We start from the raw sequence: 22,886 nt of genomic DNA, 5'->3' as shown, positions 1-22,886 counted from the left end.
TTTAGTTATAGACAGACGACTGAGATGGTATTACAGATATTACCAATTAGTAATCATCTGATAAAGTGATTTAGTTATAGACAGACTCCTGAGATGGTATTACAGATATTACCAATTAGTAATCGTCTGATAAAGTGATTTAGTTATAGACAGACTACTGAGATGGTATTACAGATATTACCAATTAGTAATCGTCTGATAAAGTGATTTAGTTATAGACAGACTACTGAGATGGTATTACAGAAATAAGCTGTTTCATCTAACATGTCCACGCCAGGAATGCATGATTCAACGAATCCAGTGATGTCATGAATTTTGGGACAAATAGTCTATAGTTGTTATAGCTGTTTTTTTTTTTTTTCTTTTTGTTCAATAGAGATACATTTGCGCACATCTTTAATGCGCAATAATATCATAGGCTGATTTATTTGGGACTATTTCACCACCTGAGTAAGTGGAAACTCCAAAAATATTAGCTTGATCGCTAACTCTAAACATAATAGCCACTGATGGTGACCATGTAGGATTCCAACACTAAAGTCAATGTCCTAAAAAAACATTGCAGTTGTAGCCTACTACCCAATGAGGCTATGGCCGATGCAACGTCCGATTCGCATTGCTCCAGCTGCATATCTCAAAGCCATATTAAATATCTTGGTTGTAAAATAGCTTACTGAGAGTTGAGAAATAAAAACTACACCGACAGAAAGCTGAGAACCTCCTCTCTTTAACAGTGACAACTGTAGTTGCTGAGAACCTCCTCTCTTTAACAGTGAAAAGATGCTCTACTATGCATATTTTGGAAAGAAAACACTCTGAAGTTTCAGAATCTGCAAAGATTTTGTCTGTAAGTGCCCCAGAACTCATTCTACAGGCGAAACCAAGATGATACGTCAAACAGGAAATGAGCAGAATTTCTGAAGCTCTGTTTTCTAATGTCTCCTTATATGGCTGTGAATGCGACAGGAATAAGCTTAGACCTTCTGCCGTTTCCCCAAGATGTCGGCAGCATTGTGACGTATTTGTAGGCATATCATTGGAAGATTGACCATAAGAGACTACATTTTCCAAGTGTCCGCCTGGTGTCCTGCGTCGAAACAGGTGCGCAAAGCAATGTGCAAGTATTTTTCCATTTGATTGAGAGGAGAAACCATGCTTCCACGAACGATATATCATCGAAGAGATATGTGAAAAACACCTTGAGGATTGATTCTAAACAACGTTTGCCATGTTTTCAGTCGATATTATGGAGTTAATTTGGAAAAAAGTTCACGTTTTGAGGACTGAATTTTCGTTTTTTTTTGGTAGCCAAATGTGATGTACAAAACGGAGCTATTTCTAATACACAAAGAATCTTTTTGGAAAAACTGAGCTTCTGCTATCTAACTGAGAGTCTCCTCATTGAAAACATCAGAAGTTCTTCAAAGGTAAATTATTTTATTTGAAGGCTTTTATGTTTTTGTTGAAATGTTGCGTGCTGGATGCTAACGCTAATGCTAACGCTAAATGCTACGCTAGCTAGCTACTTTTACACAAATGATTGTTTTCCTATGGTTGAGAAGCATATTTTGAAAATCTGAGATGACAGTGTTGTTTACAAAAGGCTAAGCTTGAGAGATGGCATATTTATTTCATTTCATTTGCGATTTTCATGAATAGTTAACGTTGCGTTATGGTAATGAGCTTGAGTCTGTATTCACGATCCCGGATCCGGGATGGGGAGATCAGAAAGGTTAACAGTGACAACCGTAGTTGCTGAGAACCTCCTCACTTTAACAGTGACAACCGTAGTTGCTGAGAACCTCCTCTCTTTAACAGTGACAACCGTAGTTGCTGAGAACCTCCTCTCTTTAACAGTGACAACCGTAGTTGCTGAGTACCTCCTCTCTTTAACAGTGACAACCGTAGTTGCTGAGAACCTCCTCTCTTTAACAGTGACAACCGTAGTTGCTGAGAACCTCCTCTCTTTAACAGTGACAACCGTAGTTGCTGAGAACCTCCTCTCTTTAACAGTGACAACCGTAGTTGCTGAGAACCTCCTCTCTTTAACAGTGACAACCGTAGTTGCTGAGTACCTCCTCTCTTTAACAGTGACAACCGTAGTTGCTGAGAACCTCCTCTCTTTAACAGTGACAACCGTAGTTGCTGAGAACCTCCTCTCTTTAACAGTGACAACCGTAGTTGCTGAGAACCGCCTCTCTTTAACAGTGACAACCGTAGTTGCTGAGAACCTCCTCTCTTTAACAGTGACAACCGTAGTTGCTGAGAACCTCCTCTCTTTAACAGTGACAACCATAGTTGCTGAGTACCTCCTCTCTTTAACAGTGACTACTGTAGTTGCTTCCAAAGATGTTTATTACCCGCAATTTGGATTTTGAAATGTTACAGCCTATACAATCTGAAAGAAATTAAAAATTGTGAGTGTGAGTAAGTGGCTCGCTCATTACAGCAGCAGGCCCCAGCGAAACAGGCACAGAGACCTTCATTACAGCAGCAGGCCCCAGCGAAACAGGCACAGAGACCTTCATTACAGCAGCAGGCCCCAGCGAAACAGGCACAGAGACCTTCATTACAGCAGCAGGCCCCAGCGAAACAGGCACAGAGACCTTCATTACAGCAGCAGGCCCCAGCGAAACTGGCACAGAGACCTTCATTACAGCAGCAGGCCCCAGCGAAACAGGCACAGAGACCTTCATTACAGCAGCAGGCCCCAGCGAAACAGGCACATAGACCTTCATTACAGCAGCAGGCCCCAGCAAAACAGGCACAGAGACCTTCATTACAGCAGCAGGCCCCAGCGAAACAGGCACAGAGACCTTCATTACAGCAGCAGGCCCCAGCAAAACAGGCACAGGGGCAGAGAACTTCACTACAGCAGCAGGCCCCAGCTAAACAGGCACAGAGACCTTCATTACAGCAGCAGGCCCCAGCGAAACAGGCACAGAGACCTTCATTACAGCAGCAGGCCCCAGCAAAACAGGCACAGGGGCAGAAACCTTCACTACAGCAGCAGGCCCCAGCGAAACAGGCACAGAGACCTTCATTACAGCAGCAGGCCCCAGCAAAACAGGCACAGGGGCAGAAACCTTCGTTACAGCAGCAGGCCCCAGCGAAACAGGCACAGAGACCTTCATTACAGCAGCAGGCCCCAGCAAAACAGGCACAGGGGCAGAGACCTTCACTACAGCAGCAGGCCCCAGCTAAACAGGCACAGGGGCAGAGACCTTCACTACAGCAGCAGGCCCCAGCTAAACAGGCACAGGGGCAGATACCTTCACTACAGCAGCAGGCCCCAGCTAAACAGGCACAGGGACAAAGACCTTCAGTACAGCAGCAGGCCCCAGCTAAACAGGCACAGGGACAGAGACCTTCATTACAGCAGCAGGCCCCAGCTAAACAGGCACAGGGACAAAAACCTTCACTACAGCAGCAGGCCCCAGCAAAACAGGCACAGGGACAGAGACCTTCAGTACAGCAGCAGGCCCCAGCTAAACAGACACAGGGACAGAGACCTTCAGTACAGCAGCAGGCCCCAGCGAAACAGGCACAGAGACCTTCATTACAGCAGCAGGCCCCAGCAAAACAGGCACAGGGGCAGAAACCTTCATTACAGCAGCAGGCCCCAGCGAAACAGGCACAGAGACCTTCATTACAGCAGCAGGCCCCAGCAAAACAGGCACAGGGGCAGAGACCTTCACTACAGCAGCAGGCCCCAGCTAAACAGGCACAGGGGCAGAGACCTTCACTACAGCAGCAGGCCCCAGCTAAACAGGCACAGGGGCAGATACCTTCACTACAGCAGCAAGCCCCAGCTAAACAGGCACAGGGACAAAGACCTTCAGTACAGCAGCAGGCCCCAGCTAAACAGGCACAGGGACAGAGACCTTCATTACAGCAGCAGGCCCCAGCTAAACAGGCACAGGGACAGAAACCTTCATTACAGGAATCATGAGGATAATAATGCACATGACTATTTGACCAAATCATGGTTACAGCCAAGTTTGGAGTGAGGTGACCATGTAGAATGTGCAGCTTGGCAATAGCCAAGTCAAAAGTGTAGCAAAATGCAACTAAATGGTCGCAGTCTGGAGCCCTGCATGATAGTGCTGTAAACATAGATGATTTAGGACATGAGAGTCGAGGGCCAGTGTCTTACCTGACAGCAGACGTGGCAAACACCTGTCCATTGGAGCCTACTACCAGTACGATGATGGAGGCCACCACTACAATCAAATCTGCAGAGAAGCACACAGTGGAGGGGAGACATGTTACAGGAGGGAGCCGTGTTACAGGAGGGAGACATGTTACAGGAGGGAGCCGTGTTACAGGAGGGAGACATGTTACAGGAGGGGAGACATGTTACAGGAGGGAGACATGTTACAGGAGGGAGACATGTTACAGGAGGGAGCCGTGTTACAGGAGGGAGACATGTTACAGGAGGGAGACATGTTACAGGAGGGAGACGTGTTACAGGAGGGAGACATGTTACAGGAGGGAGACATGTTACAGGAGGGGCCATGTTACAGGAGGGAGGCATGTTACAGGAGGGAGCCGTGTTACAGGAGGGAGACATGTTACAGGAGGGAGACATGTTACAGGAGGGAGCCGTGTTACAGGAGGGAGCCGTGTTACAGGAGGGAGACATGTTACAGGAGGGAGACATGTTACAGGAGGGAGACATGTTACAGGAGGGAGACATGTTACAGGAGGGAGACATGTTACAGGAGGGGCCATGTTACAGGAGGGAGACATGTTACAGGAGGGAGACATGTTACAGGAGGGAGACATGTTACAGGAGGGAGACATGTTACAGGAGGGAGCCGTGTTACAGGAGGGAGACATGTTACAGGAGGGAGCCGTGTTACAGGAGGGAGACATGTTACAGGAGGGAGACATGTTACAGGAGGGAGACGTGTTACAGGAGGGAGCCGTGTTACAGGAGGGAGACATGTTACAGGAGGGGCCATGTTACAGGAGGGAGACGTGTTACAGGAGGGAGCCGTGTTACAGGAGGGAGACATGTTACAGGAGGGAGACATGTTACAGGAGGGAGCCGTGTTACAGGAGGGAGCCGTGTTACAGGAGGGAGACATGTTACAGGAGGGAGACATGTTACAGGAGGGAGCCGTGTTACAGGAGGGAGCCGTGTTACAGGAGGGAGACATGTTACAGGAGGGAGACATGTTACAGGAGGGAGCCGTGTTACAGGAGGGAGACATGTTACAGGAGGGAGCCGTGTTACAGGAGGGAGACATGTTACAGGAGGGAGACATGTTACAGGAGGGAGACATGTTACAGGAGGGAGACATGTTACAGGAGGGAGACATGTTACAGGAGGGAGACATGTTACAGGAGGGAGCCGTGTTACAGGAGGGAGACATGTTACAGGAGGGAGACATGTTACAGGAGGGAGACGTGTTACAGGAGGGAGCCGTGTTACAGGAGGGAGACATGTTACAGGAGGGGCCATGTTACAGGAGGGAGACATGTTACAGGAGGGAGACATGTTACAGGAGGGAGACATGTTACAGGAGGGAGACATGTTACAGGAGGGAGCCGTGTTACAGGAGGGAGCCGTGTTACAGGAGGGAGACATGTTACAGGAGGGAGACGTGTTACAGGAGGGAGCCGTGTTACAGGAGGGAGCCGTGTTACAGGAGGGAGACATGTTACAGGAGGGAGACATGTTACAGGAGGGAGACATGTTACAGGAGGGAGACATGTTACAGGAGGGAGCCGTGTTACAGGAGGGAGACATGTTACAGGAGGGAGACATGTTACAGGAGGGGCCATGTTACAGGAGGGAGCCGTGTTACAGGAGGGGCCATGTTACAGGAGGGAGACATGTTACAGGAGGGAGCCGTGTTACAGGAGGGAGACATGTTACAGGAGGGAGACATGTTACAGGAGGGGGACATGTTACAGGAGGGGCCATGTTACAGGAGGGTGACATGTTACAGGAGGGGCCATGTTACAGGAGGGAGACATGTTACAGGAGGGAGCCGTGTTACAGGAGGGGCCATGTTACAGGAGGGAGCCGTGTTACAGGAGGGAGCCGTGTTACAGGAGGGGAGACATGTTACAGGAGGGCAACGTGTTACAGGAGGGAGCCGTGTTACAGGAGGGGTCATGTTACAGGAGGGGCCATGTTACAGGAGGGGCCATGTTACAGGAGGAGCAATGTTACAGGAGGGTGACATGCTACAGGAGGGGCCATGTTACAGGAGGGAGACATGTTACATGAGGGGAAATGTTACATGAGGGGCCATGTTACAGGAGGGTACAATTTGACAGGATGGAACCATGTTACAGGAGCGGCCATATTACAGGAGGAGCCATGTTACTAGAGGGGCCATGTTACAAGAGGGTACAATTTTACAAAATGGAACCATGCTACAGGAGGGACCATGTTACAGGAGGGGCCATGTTACTAGAGGGGCCATGTTACAGGAGGGACCATGTTACAGGAGGGGCCATGTTACAGGAGGGGCCATGTTACAGGAGGGGCCATGTTACAAAAGGGGCCATGTTACAAGAGGGTACAATTTGACAGGATGGAACCATGTTACAGGAGGGGCCATGTTACAGGAGGGAGCCGTGTTATGGGAGGGAGCCGTGTTACAGGAGGAGACATGTTACAGGAGGGAGCCATGTTACAAGAGGGATCTCAGGGTTGTTGAATTGTCACTGTTACTTAATTAGGATATCTATTTGCATACTGAATGCAAATAATTGCCATTATTGTACATGTTTTTATCTTATTTTATCTGAAGACTAAGGATGCCAGTGTGGAGTTTGTTCCAGGCACTTGCCGATGATGGAGATAGGCTTCCTGGCAAAGCGCAGACGACCCCAAACGCCAACATATTTACTACGGCACCCTGCCGACCACAGCCGCACACCATACTCCACACCAAATAACACCACCAGCACTATCTCCTGTTAAAGACAGAGAGTTGGGTGGGGGGGGGGGGGTGTAGAGAGACAACTTCTGTGAGTGTAATGTTCACTGTCAATTGTTATTGTTTATTATCTATTTCACTTGTTTGGGCAATGTAAACATATGTTTTCCATGTCAATACAGCCCCTTAAATAAATAAATAAACAAATGAATTAATAAATAAAGAGAGCGAGACACACACAGAGAGAGAGACACACACAGAGAGACACACACACACAGAGAGACACACAGAGAGAGAGAGAGACACACAGAGAGAGAGAGACACACACAGAGAGAGAGACACACACAGAGAGACACACACACAGAGAGACACACACACAGAGAGAGAGACACACACAGAGAGAGAGAGACACACACAGAGAGAGAGACACAGAGAGAGAGAGAGAGAGAGAGAGAGGGGAGAGAGAGAGAGAGAGAGACAGAGAGACACAGAGAGAGAGAGACCACACAGAGAGAGAGAGACCACACAGAGAGAGAGACCACACAGAGAGAGAGAGACACAGAGAGAGAGAGAGAGACACACACACATAGAGAGAGACAGAGAGAGAGACACACACAGAGAGAGAATGTAGGAAATAGTAAGTGATTCTCAGATAGAAAAAGAGGGAATAGAGCAGGTGATAAAACTAAAGGCTCAGACACACCAACAGCTGGCCCAGAGCACTTAGCACCTCTGAACGTAATTTGAGAACCAAGTGTGCACTGATTTTACATGTAGAATGTTGTGAAATATGTGGCCAGTCAGACATCTCCAGCTGGTGGTCCCTAAAACACAGCGTGCTGAACTATCTGCAGCCCAAAATTACATCCAGGATGTGTGACAGGCTTCAGGGAACCACAACAGGACTAATATATGACCCTGTGTTGTGGTTATTCATGTCACATCACCTGGATTCTAACTTTCCTTTTCCAGGAAGGAGAATTAGATCAAACATGAAAGCAAACGGTGTAAGGATGGTGCTGGACGATTGGTGCCTGAGGAATGGTGCTGGAGGATTGGTGCCTGAGGAATGGTGCTGGACTATCTGACATAAAAATAAAAGGGGACAGTTAGATGAAAACACTTTATTAAATAAAGGTTCAAATTCAGGTCATGTGACATGATTAACCGAAACCCAGGGCCCTAGTACACTAAGAACAGCTTCTGACAATAGAACAAGAACTCTAATGTACAGTAGGGATAACATTGGTAACCAGGACAATAGAACAAGAACTCTAATGTACAGTAGGGATAACATTGGTAACCAGGACAATAAAACAAGAACTCTAATGTACAGTAGGGATAACATTGGTAACCAGGACAATAGAACAAGAACTCTAATGTACAGTAGGGATAACATTGGTAACCAGGACAATAGAACAAGAACTCTAATGTACAGTAGGGATAACATTGGTAACCAGGACAATAGAACAAGAACTCTAATGTAAAGTAGGGATAACATTGGTAACCAGGACAATAGAACAAGAACTCTAATGTACAGTAGGGATAACATTGGTAACCAGGACAATAGAACAAGAACTCTAATGTACAGTAGGGATAACATTGGTAACCAGGACAATAGAACAAGAACTCTAATGTACAGTAGGGATAACATCAGGAACCAGGACAATAGAACAAGAACTCTAATGTACAGTAGGGATAACATTGGTAACCAGGACAATAGAACAAGAACTCTAATGTACAGTAGGGATAACATTGGTAACCAGGACAATAGAACAAGAACTCTAATGTACAGTAGGGATAACATTGGTAACCAGGACAATAGAACAAGAACTCTAATGTACAGTAGGGATAACATTGGTAACCAGGACAATAGAACAAGAACTCTAATGTACAGTAGGGATAACATTGGTAACCAGGACAATAGAACAAGAACTCTAATGTACAGTAGGGATAACATTGGTAACCAGGACAATAGAACAAGAACTCTAATGTAAAGTAGGGATAACATTGGTAACCAGGACAATAGAACAAGAACTCTAATGTAAAGTAGGGATAACATTGGTAACCAGGACAATAGAACAAGAACTCTAATGTACAGTAGGGATAACATTGGTAACCAGGACAATAGAACAAGAACTCTAATGTAAAGTAGGGATAACATTGGTAACCAGGACAATAGAACAAGAACTCTAATGTACAGTAGGGATAACATTGGTAACCAGGACAATAGAACAAGAACTCTAATGTACAGTAGGGATAACATTGGTAACCAGGACAATAGAACAAGAACTCTAATGTACAGTAGGGATAACATTGGTAACCAGGACAATAGAACAAGAACTCTAATGTACAGTAGGGATAACATTGGTAACCAGGACAATAGAACAAGAACTCTAATGTACAGTAGGGATAACAATGGTAACCAGGACAATAGAACAAGAACTCTAATGTACAGTAGGGATAACATTGGTAACCAGGACAATAGAACAAGAACTCTAATGTAAAGTAGGGATAACATTGGTAACCAGGACAATAGAACAAGAACTCTAATGTAAAGTAGGGATAACATTGGTAACCAGGACAATAGAACAAGAACTCTAATGTACAGTAGGGATAACATTGGTAACCAGGACAATAGAACAAGAACTCTAATGTACAGTAGGGATAACATTGGTAACCAGGACAATAGAACAAGAACTCTAATGTACAGTAGGGATAACATTGGTAACCAGGCCTATTGCTTCTAGTTCCTTGTTCCCTGAATGGACAAAATAACCAATATGTTCCTATACATCAAATGACTCCCAGTGCATGACATGAATCAAACAATGAACTAACAATGAACGCCAAATGACTCCCAGTGCATGACATGAATCAAACAATGAACTGAAATTAAACGCCAATGCAATTCCATTCAAATTTGCAAGTTTAGCACTGAGCAATTTAGAAGACCAATACCAAATCAATAACCTTTAATGGACTTTTGACAGATACCCAATACATGTTCCGTCCTGGCGCTGGACAAACACATGTTCGTATCAGGGGTCCCGAGTGGCACAGCGCTCTAGTTAAATAAAGGTTCAATAAAATGTTTCATTAAATCACAAAAGTGCCACAGATGCACTAGGTTACTCCTTCCAGGAAGAGAGAATCGACACTGGACCTTGGTAACAGTGAGTAAAGTGGTGACCTCACGTGCAGTGGGGTGCAAACCAGACAAAGGAAGAGCTGTTGTTGTTGTTGTGGTGGGGATGGGAGTGGAGGGAGGAGGACGGAGGGCAGGGTCATCAGCGTTGAGGTCCAGTCATTCCACCTATAGGCCCCTTTCTGATCAGACTTACTAACGTAGTTATACTGAGGTCAGACACTATGTGGCACCAAAATATGGACACAAAAAGTGAAGAATCAAATCCAGGGTTATGTATATGGACACAGATGGCCACAGAAAAAGAAGAATCAAATCCAGGGATATGTATATGGACACAGATGGCCACAGAAAAAAAGCACTGTCCCTGATCAGTTGAACATTATGTGGGTCGTGTCATGAATTTACTCAAAACAGTCTTTCACGTTCTGACGACTCACACATCTCTTTCTTTATTTTTCCTATAGTTGAGAAACAAAAGAGGGACAACTGTCCTAGCAGAGCTAGTTAGGGCCCCTGGTAAACAGAAGCGCCTCTCTAGTTAGGGCCCCTGGCAAACAGAAGGGCCTCTCTAGTTAGGGCCCCTGGCAAACAGAAGGGCCTCTCTAGTTAGGACCCCTGGCAAACAGAAGGGCCTCTCTAGTTAGGGCCCCTGGCAAACAGAAGGGCCTCTCTAGTTAGGGCCCCTGGCAAACAGAAGGGCCTCTCTAGTTAGGGCCCCTGGCAAACAGAAGGGCCTCTCTAGTTAGGGCCCCTGCTAATCCCACCTCTGCAGGCGCAGATTAATCTGTGATTCTGGGCGTCGTCCTGATGAGTGGACAGCGTCATTTAATCCTGTTAGACACTGGCTGAGGTGAACTTTCCACCTGCGTGTGCGTGACCTTGTGGCCCCCACACTCCGACCCCGCTCCCGTCTAACCCTAATCCCTCGTTCTCTCTCTCTTTCCCCTCTTTCTTTCTCCTCTACGACAACTCTCAAGCATAGTCCCCCTCTTTCTTCTCCTTTGTCTCTGTTCCTCTGACTGCAGAAGGGATCTGTCAGCCAGACTATACAAACACAAGAGCTGTTTAACTCCGCAGCTGGTCGGTGGTGTCTAGGTTTGAGGGAAGGATTTAGGGGGCAGGGTCTGGATGGGTTTAAAAATTCAGAGTTGCTTTGGCTGACCGCACAGACATCACATTTAGGGATGTATGTCAACACAGATTTGTGAGCATGGACAAATGTGACAGTTCTTTTGGTTCACAAATAATATCATTTTGACTATGGCAATGAGGACCCATCCAGGTGGATGCTACACATTGGTGATGAATGTGATTGAGTTTCACTCATACAATGAAGAGCGCTTCCATCCAATCAACTATTGTCATTACAGTATTATTCCCTAAAATGAGACTTAAAGAATGAAATGGTCTTTAGACAGAAGGATAGGGCGAGGAATCAGACAAGGGTGAAGATTAAATACAATGTCAAATGCAGGTTTGGTGTTAGGGGCTGGTATGGCTGAAGTTTAGGGTCAGGTTTGATGTTTGATGTTTGGGATAGCTATCTGACCATGCATGTTGTGCTGAAGGTTTGGGCGGATGGGGAGAGAGAGGACTGTCATAGGAAGAATGACCTTTCTATAGTGTAGAGAGAAAATAGACCACTACTGCTCTCTGCTGGCCAAGCAACTCTGTTACACAATAAGGATCTGCCCTCTGCAGGCCAAGCAACTCTGTTACACAATAAGGATCTGTCCTCTGCTGGCCAAGCAACTCTGTTACACAATAAGGATCTGTCCTCTGCTGGCCAAGCAACTCTGTTAAACAATAAGGATCTGTCTTCTGCAGGCCAAGCAACTCTGTTACACAATAAGGATCTGTCCTCTGCAGGCCAAGCAACTCTGTTACACAATAAGGATCTGTCCTCTGCAGGCCAAGCAACTCTGTTACACAATAAGGATCTGTCCTCTGCTGGCCAAGCAACTCTGTTACACAATAAGGATCTGTCCTCTGCAGGCCAACCAACTCTGTTACACAATAAGGATCTGTCCTCTGCAGGCCAAGCAACTCTGTTACACAATAAGGATCTGTCCTCTGCTGGCCTAGCAACTCTGTTACACAATAAGGATCTGTCCTCTGCAGGCCAAGCAACTCTGTTACACAATAAGGATCTTAATATTGTGGAGAAATGCAGGAACATTTTGGGTTTGGCCTACTGGCAAGTAACCAAAAAGCATAAATGTATCCACTGATTCCTAATTGGCTGACTGATTCATCAATCGTCCCCTCCTCAGTGTAAGCATTCTGTCTCCCATGGCATCACCCAGGTGAGTGTTACACTTTGGCAGTAAATAACATAAATATCCTACTGAATTACCCAAACCTGACTGTAAACATGAGGAGGACTGGCCATCTCTCAGAGCCTGGTTCCTCTCTAGGTTTCTTCCCAGGTTTCTGCCTTCTAGGGAGTTCATCCTAGCCATTGGGCATTGCTTGCTCTTTGAAGATTCAGGCTGGGTTTCTGTAAAGCACTTTGTGACAACTGCTGATGTAAAATGGGCTTCATAAAATAAATTAAATTGAGAGCATGTTGCTGTTCCAACTCACCACACAGAAGAGAGTGTCAGAGCCTGGTACTGACCTATAGTAGAGTATATACTAACTCCCCACCCAGAAGAGAGTGTCAGAGCCTGGTACTGCCCTATAGTAGAGTATATACTAACTCCCCACCCAGAAGAGAGTGCCAGAGCCTGGTACTGCCCTATAGTAGAGTATATAATAATATAAGAACTCACCACCCAGAAGAGAGTGCCAGAGCCTGGTACTGCCCTATAGTAGAGTATATAATAATATAAGAACTCACCACCCAGAAGAGAGTGCCAGAGCCTGGTACTGCCCTATAGTAGAGTATATAATAATATAAGAACTCACCACCCAGAAGAGAGTGTCAGAGCCTGGTACTGCCCTATAGTAGAGTATATAATAATATAAGAACTCACCACCCAGAAGAGAGTGTCAGAGCCTGGTACTGACCTATAGTAGAGTATATAATAATATAATAACTCACCACCCAGAAGAGAGTGTCAGAGCCTGGTACTGCCCTATAGTAGAGTATATAATAATATAAGAACTCACCACCCAGAAGAGTGTCAGAGCCTGGTACTGCCTTATAGTAGAGTATCTAATAATATAAGAACTCACCACCCAGAAGAGTGTCAGAGCCTGGTACTGCCCTATAGTAGAGTATATAATAATATAAGAACTCACCACCCAGAAGAGAGTGCCAGAGCCTGGTACTGCCCTATAGTAGAGTATATAATAATATAATAACTCACCACCCAGAAGAGAGTGTCAGAGCCTGGTACTGCCCTATAGTAGAGTATATAATAATATAAGAACTCACCACCCAGAAGAGAGTGCCAGAGCCTGGTACTGCCCTATAGTAGAGTATATAATAATATAAGAACTCACCACCCAGAAGAGAGTGCCAGAGCCTGGTACTGCCCTATAGTAGAGTATATACTAACTCACCACCCAGAAGAGAGTGTCAGAGACTGGTACTGCCCTATAGTAGAGTATATAATAATATAAGAACTCACCACCCAGAAGAGAGTGCCAGAGCCTGGTACTGCCCTATAGTAGAGTATATACTAACTCACCACCCAGAAGAGAGTGTCAGAGACTGGTACTGACCTATAGTAGAGTATATACTAACTCACCACCCAGAAGAGAGTGCCAGAGCCTGGTACTGCCCTATAGTAGAGTATATACTAACTCACCACCCAGAAGAGAGTGCCAGAGCCTGGTACTGCCCTATAGTGGAGTATATAATAATATAATAACTCACCACCCAGAAGAGAGTGTCAGAGCCTGGTACTGCCCTATAGTAGAGTATATAATAATATAATAACTCACCACCCAGAAGAGAGTGCCAGAGCCTGGTACTGCCCTATAGTAGAGTATATAATAATATAAGAACTCACCACCCAGAAGAGAGTGCCAGAGCCTGGTACTGCCCTATAGTAGAGTATATAATAATATAAGACTGCACCACCCAGAAGAGAGTGCCAGAGCCTGGTACTGACCTATAGTAGAGTATATAACAATATAAGAACTCACCACCCAGAAGAGAGTGCCAGAGCCTGGTACTGCCCTATAGTAGAGTATATACTAACTCACCACCTAGAAGAGAGTGTCAGAGCCTGGTACTGCCCTATAGTAGAGTATATAATAATATAAGAACTCACCACCCAGAAGAGAGTGTCAGAGCCTGGTACTGCCCTATAGTAGAGTATATAATAATATAATAACTCATCACCCAGAAGAGAGTGTCAGAGCCTGGTACTGCCTTATAGTAGAGTATATAATAATATAAGAACTCACCACCCAGAAGAGAGTGCCAGAGCCTGGTACTGACCTATAGTAGAGTATATAATAATATAATAACTCACCACCCAGAAGAGAGTGTCAGAGCCTGGTACTGCCCTATAGTAGAGTATATAATAATATAATAACTCACCACCCAGAAGAGAGTGCCAGAGCCTGCTACTGCCCTATAGTAGAGTATATACTAACTCACCACCCAGAAGAGAGTGCCAGAGCCTGGTACTGCCCTATAGTAGAGTATATACTAACTCACCACCCAGAAGAGAGTGTCAGAGCCTGGTACTGACCTATAGTAGAGTATATAATAATATAAGAACTCACCACCCAGAAGAGAGGGTCAGAGCCTGGTACTGCCCTATAGTAGAGTATATAATAACTTACCACCCAGAAGAGAGTGTCAGAGCCTGGTACTGCCTTATAGTAGAGTATATAATAATATAAGAACTCCCCACCCAGAAGAGAGTGTCAGAGACTGGTACTGCCCTATAGTAGAGTATATAATAATATAATAACTCACCACCCAGAAGAGAGTGTGAGAGCCTGGCACTGCCCTATAGTGGAGTATATAATAATATAAGAACTCACCACCCAGAAGAGAGTGCCAGAGCCTGGTACTGCCCTATAGTAGAGTATATAATAATATAAGAACTCACCACCCAGAAGAGAGTGTCAGAGCCTGGTACTGCCCTATAGTAGAGTATATAATAATATAAGAACTCACCACCCAGAAGAGAGTGTCAGAGCCTGGTACTGCCCTATAGTAGAGTATATAATAATATAATAACTCATCACCCAGAAGAGAGTGCCAGAGCCTGGTACTGCCCTATAGTAGAGTATATAATAATATAAGAACTCACCACCCAGAAGAGAGTGCCAGAGCCTGGTACTGACCTATAGTAGAGTATATAATAATATAATAACTCACCACCCAGAAGAGAGTGTCAGAGCCTGGTACTGCCCTATAGTAGAGTATATAATAATATTAGAACTCACCACCCAGAAGAGAGTGCCAGAGCCTGGTACTGCCCTATAGTAGAGTATATACTAACTCACCACACAGAAGAGAGTGTTAGAGCCTGGTACTGCCTTATAGTAGAGTATATAATAATATAAGAACTCACCACCCAGAAGAGAGTGTCAGAGCCTGGTACTGCCCTATAGTAGAGTATATAATAATATAAGAACTCCCCACCCAGAAGAGAGTGTCAGAGCCTGGTACTGCCCTATAGTAGAGTATATAATAATATAAGAACTCACCACCCAGAAGAGAGTGTGAGAGCCTGGCACTGCCCTATAGTGGAGTATATAATAATATAAGAACTCACCACCCAGAAGAGAGTGCCAGAGCCTGGTACTGCCCTATAGTAGAGTATATAATAATATAAGAACTCACCACCCAGAAGAGAGTGTCAGAGCCTGGTACTGCCCTATAGTAGAGTATATAATAATATAAGAACTCACCACCCAGAAGAGAGTGTCAGAGCCTGGTACTGCCTTATAGTAGAGTATATAATAATATAAGAACTCACCACCCAGAAGAGAGTGTCAGAGCCTGGTACTGCCCTATAGTAGAGTATATAATAATATAATAACTCCCCACCCAGAAGAGAGTGTCAGAGCCTGATACTGCCCTATAGTAGAGTATATAATAATATAATAACTCACCACCCAGAAGAGAGTGTCAGAGCCTGGTACTGTCCTATAGTAGAGTATATAATAATATAATAACTCACCACCCAGAAGAGAGTGTCAGAGCCTGGTACTGCCCTATAGTAGAGTATATAATAATATAAGAACTCACCACCCAGAAGAGAGTGCCAGAGCCTGGTACTGCCCTATAGTAGAGTATATACTAACTCACCACCCAGAAGAGAGTGTCAGAGCCTGGTACTGCCCTATAGTAGAGTATATAATAATATAAGAACTCACCACCCAGAAGAGAGTGTCAGAGCCTGGTACTGCCCTATAGTAGAGTATATAATAATATAATAACTCATCACCCAGAAGAGAGTGCCAGAGCCTGGTACTGCCCTATAGTAGAGTATATAATAATATAAGAACTCACCACCCAGAAGAGAGTGTCAGAGCCTGGTACTGACCTATAGTAGAGTATATAATAATATAATAACTCATCACCCAGAAGAGAGTGTCAGAGCCTGGTACTGCCCTATAGTAGAGTATATAATAATATAATAACTCATCACCCAGAAGAGAGTGCCAGAGCCTGGTACTGCCCTATAGTAGAGTATATAATAATATAAGAACTCACCACCCAGAAGAGAGTGCCAGAGCCTGGTACTGCCCTATAGTAGAGTATATAATAATATAAGACTGCACCACCCAGAAGAGAGTGCCAGAGCCTGGTACTGACCTATAGTAGAGTATATAATAATATAAGAACTCACCACCCAGAAGAGAGTGCCAGAGCCTGGTACTGCCCTATAGTAGAGTATATACTAACTCACCACCCAGAAGAGAGTGTCAGAGCCTGGTACTGCCCTATAGTAGAGTATATAATAATATAAGAACTCACCACCCAGAAGAGAGTGTCAGAGCCTGGTACTGCCCTATAGTAGAGTATATAATAATATAATAACTCATCACCCAGAAGAGAGTGCCAGAGCCTGGTACTGCCCTATAGTAGAGTATATAATAATATAAGAACTCACCACCCAGAAGAGAGTGTCAGAGCCTGGTACTGACCTATAGTAGAGTATATAATAATATAAGAACTCACCACCCAGAAGAGAGTGTCAGAGCCTGGTACTGCCCTATAGTAGAGTATATAATAATATAAGAACTCACCACCCAGAAGAGAGTGTCAGAGCCTGGTACTGCCTTATAGTAGAGTATATAATAATATAAGAACTCACCACCCAGAAGAGAGTGCCAGAGCCTGGTACTGACCTATAGTAGAGTATATAATAATATAATAACTCACCACCCAGAAGAGAGTGTCAGAGCCTGGTACTGCCCTATAGTAGAGTATATAATAATATAATAACTCACCACCCAGAAGAGAGTGCCAGAGCCTGCTACTGCCCTATAGTAGAGTATATACTAACTCACCACCCAGAAGAGAGTGCCAGAGCCTGGTACTGCCCTATAGTAGAGTATATACTAACTCACCACCCAGAAGAGAGTGTCAGAGCCTGGTACTGACCTATAGTAGAGTATATAATAATATAAGAACTCACCACCCAGAAGAGAGGGTCAGAGCCTGGTACTGCCCTATAGTAGAGTATATAATAACTTACCACCCAGAAGAGAGTGTCAGAGCCTGGTACTGCCTTATAGTAGAGTATATAATAATATAAGAACTCCCCACCCAGAAGAGAGTGTCAGAGACTGGTACTGCCCTATAGTAGAGTATATAATAATATAATAACTCACCACCCAGAAGAGAGTGTCAGAGCCTGGCACTGCCCTATAGTGGAGTATATAATAATATAAGAACTCACCACCCAGAAGAGAGTGCCAGAGCCTGGTACTGCCCTATAGTAGAGTATATAATAATATAAGAACTCACCACCCAGAAGAGAGTGTCAGAGCCTGGTACTGCCCTATAGTAGAGTATATAATAATATAATAACTCACCACCCAGAAGAGAGTGTCAGAGCCTGGTACTGCCCTATAGTAGAGTATATAATAATATAAGAACTCACCACCCAGAAGAGAGTGCCAGAGCCTGCTACTGCCCTATAGTAGAGTATATACTAACTCCCCACCCAGAAGAGAGGGCCAGAGCCTGGTACTGCCCTATAGTAGAGTATATAATAATATAATAACTCATCACCCAGAAGAGAGTGCCAGAGCCTGGTACTGCCCTATAGTAGAGTATATACTAACTCACCACCCAGAAGAGAGTGTCAGAGCCTGGTACTGCCCTATAGTAGAGTATATAATAATATAAGAACTCACCACCCAGAAGAGAGTGTCAGAGCCTGGTACTGCCCTATAGTAGAGTATATAATAATATAATAACTCATCACCCAGAAGAGAGTGCCAGAGCCTGGTACTGCCCTATAGTAGAGTATATAATAATATAAGAACTCACCACCCAGAAGAGAGTGCCAGAGCCTGGTACTGACCTATAGTAGAGTATATAATAATATAATAACTCACCACCCAGAAGAGAGTGTCAGAGCCTGGTACTGCCCTATAGTAGAGAATATAATAATATTAGAACTCACCACCCAGAAGAGAGTGCCAGAGCCTGGTACTGCCCTATAGTAGAGTATATACTAACTCACCACACAGAAGAGAGTGTTAGAGCCTGGTACTGCCCTATAGTAGAGTATATAAGAACTCACCACCCAGAAGAGAGTGTCAGAGCCTGGTACTGCCTTATAGTAGAGTATATAATAATATAATAACTCACCACCCAGAAGAGAGTGTCAGAGCCTGGTACTGCCTTATAGTAGAGTATATAATAATATAAGAACTCACCACCCAGAAGAGAGTGTCAGAGCCTGGTACTGCCCTATAGTAGAGTATATAATAATATAAGAACTCCCCACCCAGAAGAGAGTGTCAGAGCCTGGTACTGCCCTATAGTAGAGTATATAATAATATAATAACTCACCACCCAGAAGAGAGTGTCAGAGCCTGGTACTGCCCTATAGTAGAGTATATAATAATATAAGAACTCACCACCCAGAAGAGAGTGCCAGAGCCTGGTACTGACCTATAGTAGAGTATATAATAATATAATAACTCACCACCCAGAAGAGAGTGTCAGAGCCTGGTACTGCCCTATAGTAGAGTATATAATAATATAATAACTCACCACCCAGAAGAGAGTGCCAGAGCCTGCTACTGCCCTATAGTAGAGTATATACTAACTCACCACCCAGAAGAGAGTGTCAGAGCCTGGTACTGACCTATAGTAGAGTATATAATAATATAAGAACTCACCACCCAGAAGAGAGGGTCAGAGCCTGGTACTGCCCTATAGTAGAGTATATAATAACTTACCACCCAGAAGAGAGTGTCAGAGCCTGGTACTGCCTTATAGTAGAGTATATAATAATATAAGAACTCCCCACCCAGAAGAGAGTGTCAGAGACTGGTACTGCCCTATAGTAGAGTATATAATAATATAATAACTCACCACCCAGAAGAGAGTGTGAGAGCCTGGCACTGCCCTATAGTGGAGTATATAATAATATAAGAACTCACCACCCAGAAGAGAGTGCCAGAGCCTGGTACTGCCCTATAGTAGAGTATATAATAATATAAGAACTCACCACCCAGAAGAGAGTGTCAGAGCCTGGTACTGCCCTATAGTAGAGTATATAATAATATAAGAACTCACCACCCAGAAGAGAGTGTCAGAGCCTGGTACTGCCCTATAGTAGAGTATATAATAATATAATAACTCATCACCCAGAAGAGAGTGCCAGAGCCTGGTACTGCCCTATAGTAGAGTATATAATAATATAAGAACTCACCACCCAGAAGAGAGTGCCAGAGCCTGGTACTGACCTATAGTAGAGTATATAATAATATAATAACTCACCACCCAGAAGAGAGTGTCAGAGCCTGGTACTGCCCTATAGTAGAGTATATAATAATATTAGAACTCACCACCCAGAAGAGAGTGCCAGAGCCTGGTACTGCCCTATAGTAGAGTATATACTAACTCACCACACAGAAGAGAGTGTTAGAGCCTGGTACTGCCTTATAGTAGAGTATATAATAATATAAGAACTCACCACCCTGAAGAGAGTGTCAGAGCCTGGTACTGCCCTATAGTAGAGTATATAATAATATAAGAACTCCCCACCCAGAAGAGAGTGTCAGAGCCTGGTACTGCCCTATAGTAGAGTATATAATAATATAAGAACTCACCACCCAGAAGAGAGTGTGAGAGCCTGGCACTGCCCTATAGTGGAGTATATAATAATATAAGAACTCACCACCCAGAAGAGAGTGCCAGAGCCTGGTACTGCCCTATAGTAGAGTATATAATAATATAAGAACTCACCACCCAGAAGAGAGTGTCAGAGCCTGGTACTGCCCTATAGTAGAGTATATAATAATATAATAACTCACCACCCAGAAGAGAGTGTCAGAGCCTGGTACTGCCCTATAGTAGAGTATATAATAATATAATAACTCACCACCCAGAAGAGAGTGTCAGAGCCTGGTACTGCCTTATAGTAGAGTATATAATAATATAAGAACTCACCACCCAGAAGAGAGTGTCAGAGCCTGGTACTACCCTATAGTAGAGTATATAATAATATAATAACTCACCACCCAGAAGAGAGTGTCAGAGCCTGGTACTGCCTTATAGTAGAGTATATAATAATATAAGAACTCACCACCCAGAAGAGAGTGTCAGAGCCTGGTACTGCCCTATAGTAGAGTATATAATAATATAATAACTCCCCACCCAGAAGAGAGTGTCAGAGCCTGGTACTGCCCTATAGTAGAGTATATAATAATATAATAACTCACCACCCAGAAGAGAGTGTCAGAGCCTGGTACTGCCCTATAGTAGAGTATATAATAATATAATAACTCACCACCCAGAAGAGAGTGTCAGAGCCTGGTACTGCCCTATAGTAGAGTATATAATAATATAAGAACTCACCACCCAGAAGAGAGTGCCAGAGCCTGGTACTGCCCTATAGTAGAGTATATACTAACTCACCACCCAGAAGAGAGTGTCAGAGCCTGGTACTGCCCTATAGTAGAGTATATAATAATATAAGAACTCACCACCCAGAAGAGAGTGTCAGAGCCTGGTACTGACCTATAGTAGAGTATATAATAATATAATAACTCATCACCCAGAAGAGAGTGTCAGAGCCTGGTACTGCCCTATAGTAGAGTATATAATAATATAATAACTCATCACCCAGAAGAGAGTGCCAGAGCCTGGTACTGCCCTATAGTAGAGTATATAATAATATAAGAACTCACCACCCAGAAGAGAGTGCCAGAGCCTGGTACTGCCCTATAGTAGAGTATATAATAATATAAGACTGCACCACCCAGAAGAGAGTGCCAGAGCCTGGTACTGACCTATAGTAGAGTATATAATAATATAAGAACTCACCACCCAGAAGAGAGTGCCAGAGCCTGGTACTGCCCTATAGTAGAGTATATACTAACTCACCACCCAGAAGAGAGTGTCAGAGCCTGGTACTGCCCTATAGTAGAGTATATAATAATATAAGAACTCACCACCCAGAAGAGAGTGTCAGAGCCTGGTACTGCCCTATAGTAGAGTATATAATAATATAATAACTCATCACCCAGAAGAGAGTGCCAGAGCCTGGTACTGCCCTATAGTAGAGTATATAATAATATAAGAACTCACCACCCAGAAGAGAGTGTCAGAGCCTGGTACTGACCTATAGTAGAGTATATAATAATATAAGAACTCACCACCCAGAAGAGAGTGTCAGAGCCTGGTACTGCCCTATAGTAGAGTATATAATAATATAAGAACTCACCACCCAGAAGAGAGTGTCAGAGCCTGGTACTGCCTTATAGTAGAGTATATAATAATATAAGAACTCACCACCCAGAAGAGAGTGCCAGAGCCTGGTACTGACCTATAGTAGAGTATATAATAATATAATAACTCACCACCCAGAAGAGAGTGTCAGAGCCTGGTACTGCCCTATAGTAGAGTATATAATAATATAATAACTCACCACCCAGAAGAGAGTGCCAGAGCCTGCTACTGCCCTATAGTAGAGTATATACTAACTCACCACCCAGAAGAGAGTGCCAGAGCCTGGTACTGCCCTATAGTAGAGTATATACTAACTCACCACCCAGAAGAGAGTGTCAGAGCCTGGTACTGACCTATAGTAGAGTATATAATAATATAAGAACTCACCACCCAGAAGAGAGGGTCAGAGCCTGGTACTGCCCTATAGTAGAGTATATAATAACTTACCACCCAGAAGAGAGTGTCAGAGCCTGGTACTGCCTTATAGTAGAGTATATAATAATATAAGAACTCCCCACCCAGAAGAGAGTGTCAGAGACTGGTACTGCCCTATAGTAGAGTATATAATAATATAATAACTCACCACCCAGAAGAGAGTGTCAGAGCCTGGCACTGCCCTATAGTGGAGTATATAATAATATAAGAACTCACCACCCAGAAGAGAGTGCCAGAGCCTGGTACTGCCCTATAGTAGAGTATATAATAATATAAGAACTCACCACCCAGAAGAGAGTGTCAGAGCCTGGTACTGCCCTATAGTAGAGTATATAATAATATAATAACTCACCACCCAGAAGAGAGTGTCAGAGCCTGGTACTGCCCTATAGTAGAGTATATAATAATATAAGAACTCACCACCCAGAAGAGAGTGCCAGAGCCTGCTACTGCCCTATAGTAGAGTATATACTAACTCCCCACCCAGAAGAGAGGGCCAGAGCCTGGTACTGCCCTATAGTAGAGTATATAATAATATAATAACTCATCACCCAGAAGA

General features: G+C 44.2%; 1 protein-coding gene across 2 annotated transcripts in view; it reads right to left on the bottom strand.

Annotated features, from left to right (window-relative positions):
* LOC139411686 (potassium voltage-gated channel, KQT-like subfamily, member 1.1) overlaps positions 1 to 22,886 on the bottom strand; it is a 68,359-nt gene that overhangs the window by 22,621 nt on the left and 22,852 nt on the right. For both annotated transcript variants that reach the window (XM_071158321.1, XM_071158320.1), the window contains exons 3-4: positions 6,813 to 6,939; positions 4,157 to 4,235 (exon numbers count right to left, since the gene is read on the bottom strand). In XM_071158321.1, coding sequence (XP_071014422.1) covers positions 4,157 to 4,235; positions 6,813 to 6,939 — 206 coding nt within the window. The remainder of the gene's footprint in view (positions 1 to 4,156; positions 4,236 to 6,812; positions 6,940 to 22,886) is intronic.

This window comes from Oncorhynchus clarkii, chromosome 6, assembly GCF_045791955.1.
Source record: "Oncorhynchus clarkii lewisi isolate Uvic-CL-2024 chromosome 6, UVic_Ocla_1.0, whole genome shotgun sequence".
In the NCBI taxonomy this organism is placed as follows: Eukaryota; Metazoa; Chordata; class Actinopteri; order Salmoniformes; family Salmonidae; genus Oncorhynchus; species Oncorhynchus clarkii.
The sequence above is the reverse complement of the archived record's forward strand: the minus strand, read 5'-3'. Positions and strand labels throughout refer to the sequence as shown.